Source organism: Histoplasma capsulatum, genomic scaffold, assembly GCF_000149585.1.
Source record: "Histoplasma capsulatum NAm1 scaffold_1 genomic scaffold, whole genome shotgun sequence".
NCBI lineage: Eukaryota > Fungi > Ascomycota > Eurotiomycetes > Onygenales > Ajellomycetaceae > Histoplasma > Histoplasma mississippiense.
In genome coordinates this window covers 124,623-127,045 of record NW_001813982.1, presented here as the reverse complement: position 1 = coordinate 127,045, position 2,423 = coordinate 124,623, and the positions used below count along the sequence as shown (strand labels likewise).

The window sequence follows — 2,423 nt, the reverse complement described above, 5'->3', positions numbered from 1 at the left end:
GCCAAACGACGTCCCAGGCGAGAAATCACTGTCGCTCTCGCTATCCTCATTATCACTCCCCCAAAAATTCCCTCAGCTCATCATGCACCGCGGCCTGCTGCTCCGCATCGTAGCCGATGGGAGAATGTTCCGTGAGTCCCGCGGACTGTAAAATCTCTTTATCGATATCGTTCATGTTATTATTAGCCCGTACGCGTCGTTTCGATGTATCGCTCTCGGTGTTGTTCCCCTCGCTATCGCCGTCGTCATCACCACTGTCATCGTCGTCTCCTGTCATACCAAATTCCTCTTCCGATGAAGTTAGGAACGAGAAATCATCGAGACTGCCATTGGACTTGCTAGGGTCCCATGGAGAGATATTGTCAGTGCCGATCAGGTCCCCCCTATCCTCCGGGTGCACCGGGACAAGGTATGGTTCCTCGTCCAATCGTTTCCACTGGGTTATCGAGTCAAGCAGCCATTGCACCGTTACGATTTTGATGTTAGGGTACCGCGTCGCTTCACGGACTTTGGCGGTGCGGTTCCTGCCGGCGACGAGATGGGTGGTTTTAGAGCTGATCTTTTGCGAGATGATTGCACCAAAACTTTTCGCCCAGAGTGAGATGTCGGCATTTTGCGTGTCGGTTCCAAGGGGTAGGACCCCGGAGAATACCAGGTCCACAGACTGGAGTACGGGCCGCTTGATCTGTGGCATGATGACTTTGATATCAGGTACAATGCGAAGATCGATGTCTTTGTCTTTGGAAGGAACGCGTTGGCCCTTTAAAGCCGAGACTCTCCCGCCAAGTGAACTGGTTCGTCTCCTATCATATTCATCGAAAAAGGCCGTGTGTACCGCCTTGAGCCGCTCTTCAAGTTTGGATAGCTCAGTGTCGTTGTCTTCAAGGAGATGATGGCGGTGTCTTGAAGAGTCGTGCGAATCAGAGCTGGATGAATCCCCGTTTTCGCCCGCCGCTAACAACTCGGCCGCTTCATCTTCAGCATCTAGTTGCTTCTGTTTCTGCAGCAACGGTCGTTCTTCAACTTGGTGCGCGATCGCCTCTTCCTGCTCAGTGGCCTGTTCTTGGAGCAGCACTGGGTTATCGCCTCCTCCCATGGTAACCAGTTGCTCCAGTGCTGATATTTCCGTAGTCGTTTGCCCATCTGCGTTCGTCGCGCTAGACCCATTGGTCGTTGTCCTTGTCGTTTCCGTCTCCTTTGAATCCAGCTCCTTTTTTGACTTGGCCGCGCCCAGAGGAAAACCTTTGAACTCCTGTTTTTTCGGGAGGAAACTAGAGTTGATATCTCCAATACCAACGAAAAAATCGTAAGGCACCACCTTGATCAAGTTATCCGTCCACTTCCACACATCTCCTCTGTCATCTATGATAACAACCATTTTCGTATCGACGGGGAAGAGGCGTTGCAGGTTTTTGGCGGTCAAACTCCCACTCTCGTCCCGGCTAAGAATCCTGTCCCCGAAAATCTTGCGGTCCGGATCCACGATGCTTGCGATATGCTGCGCGTACGCGCGGGTCCCCATTGTGTAGATGTGTAGTTCGAACAGCGTGGAAATATTTCGCAGAAACTCTTCTAGCCCAGGCCGTAGTTTGATGTAATACCAACACCCCTTCATGCCAGGCCCATCATCCACAAGCTGAAAGGCGCGCACGTCCTTGACCGCTTCATGGTTCGGGTTATCCTTGTCTTGCTGCCACTCTGCCACCGTCGGATCCACCGTTGCGTGAATAATTGTCTGGTCTAAGTCGACGACGAGGGATAATCGTCTCGACGAGAGGAGCCTGCGTTTCGCATCCTCTTCCACCCTTGTTGCTTCGTTCTCGCTGACCGTCAAAGCAGAGTTATCGTGCACCATGCGAATCGGGGCACGAGAAGAATCCAAAACCTCCGTGTTATAATTAAACCTATAAATTGAGGGGAAAGCCATCAACAGAGGTTCGAATATAATTCAGAGCAAGAAAGTAGGCATTGAAGAAAGAAAGAAAGAAAGAAAGAAAAGCCCATACTCATTCATATCTTTCCCGCAGCGACCGCACATTCCCCCATACTGAATTTCATGCGAACAAGGCTCATTGATCTCCGCAATATCAATCCTTCCAGATATAAAATAAAAAGTTAGCATCAAGCTCAAATGCTTGAGATACAACAGAAGAATAAATAATATAAATGGAGAACAAAAGAAAAGAAAAGAAAAGAAAAGAAAAGAAAAGAAAACACTCACGGCTTCTCAATCACAGCGCCCTTCCTAACCTTCCACGCAACCAGCTCCCCATCAACTGCGGACTCAAACCTCGTCGGAAACGTCTTGAGCACGTCATGCTTGTTTCCCAGCCCATCACCTTCCGTCACCGTAGTGCGGTAATAGTATGCGAAGATGGCCTCGCCCTGCCGGATGTTATCGCCAGGCCGCTTCAACAGCTCTG

General features: G+C 50.3%; 1 protein-coding gene across 1 annotated transcript; it reads right to left on the bottom strand.

The window, feature by feature from the left end:
• Positions 1-52: 52 nt before the first annotated feature.
• HCAG_00038 (conserved hypothetical protein) lies at positions 53-2,318 on the bottom strand (the record flags this gene model as incomplete). The annotated part of the gene is made up of 3 exons (XM_001542942.1): positions 53-1,904; positions 2,049-2,093; positions 2,251-2,318. The coding sequence occupies 3 exons, from the start codon at positions 2,316-2,318 to the stop codon at positions 53-55; spliced, it is 1,965 nt and encodes a 654-aa protein (XP_001542992.1).
• Between the last annotated feature and the right edge of the window lie 105 nt (positions 2,319-2,423).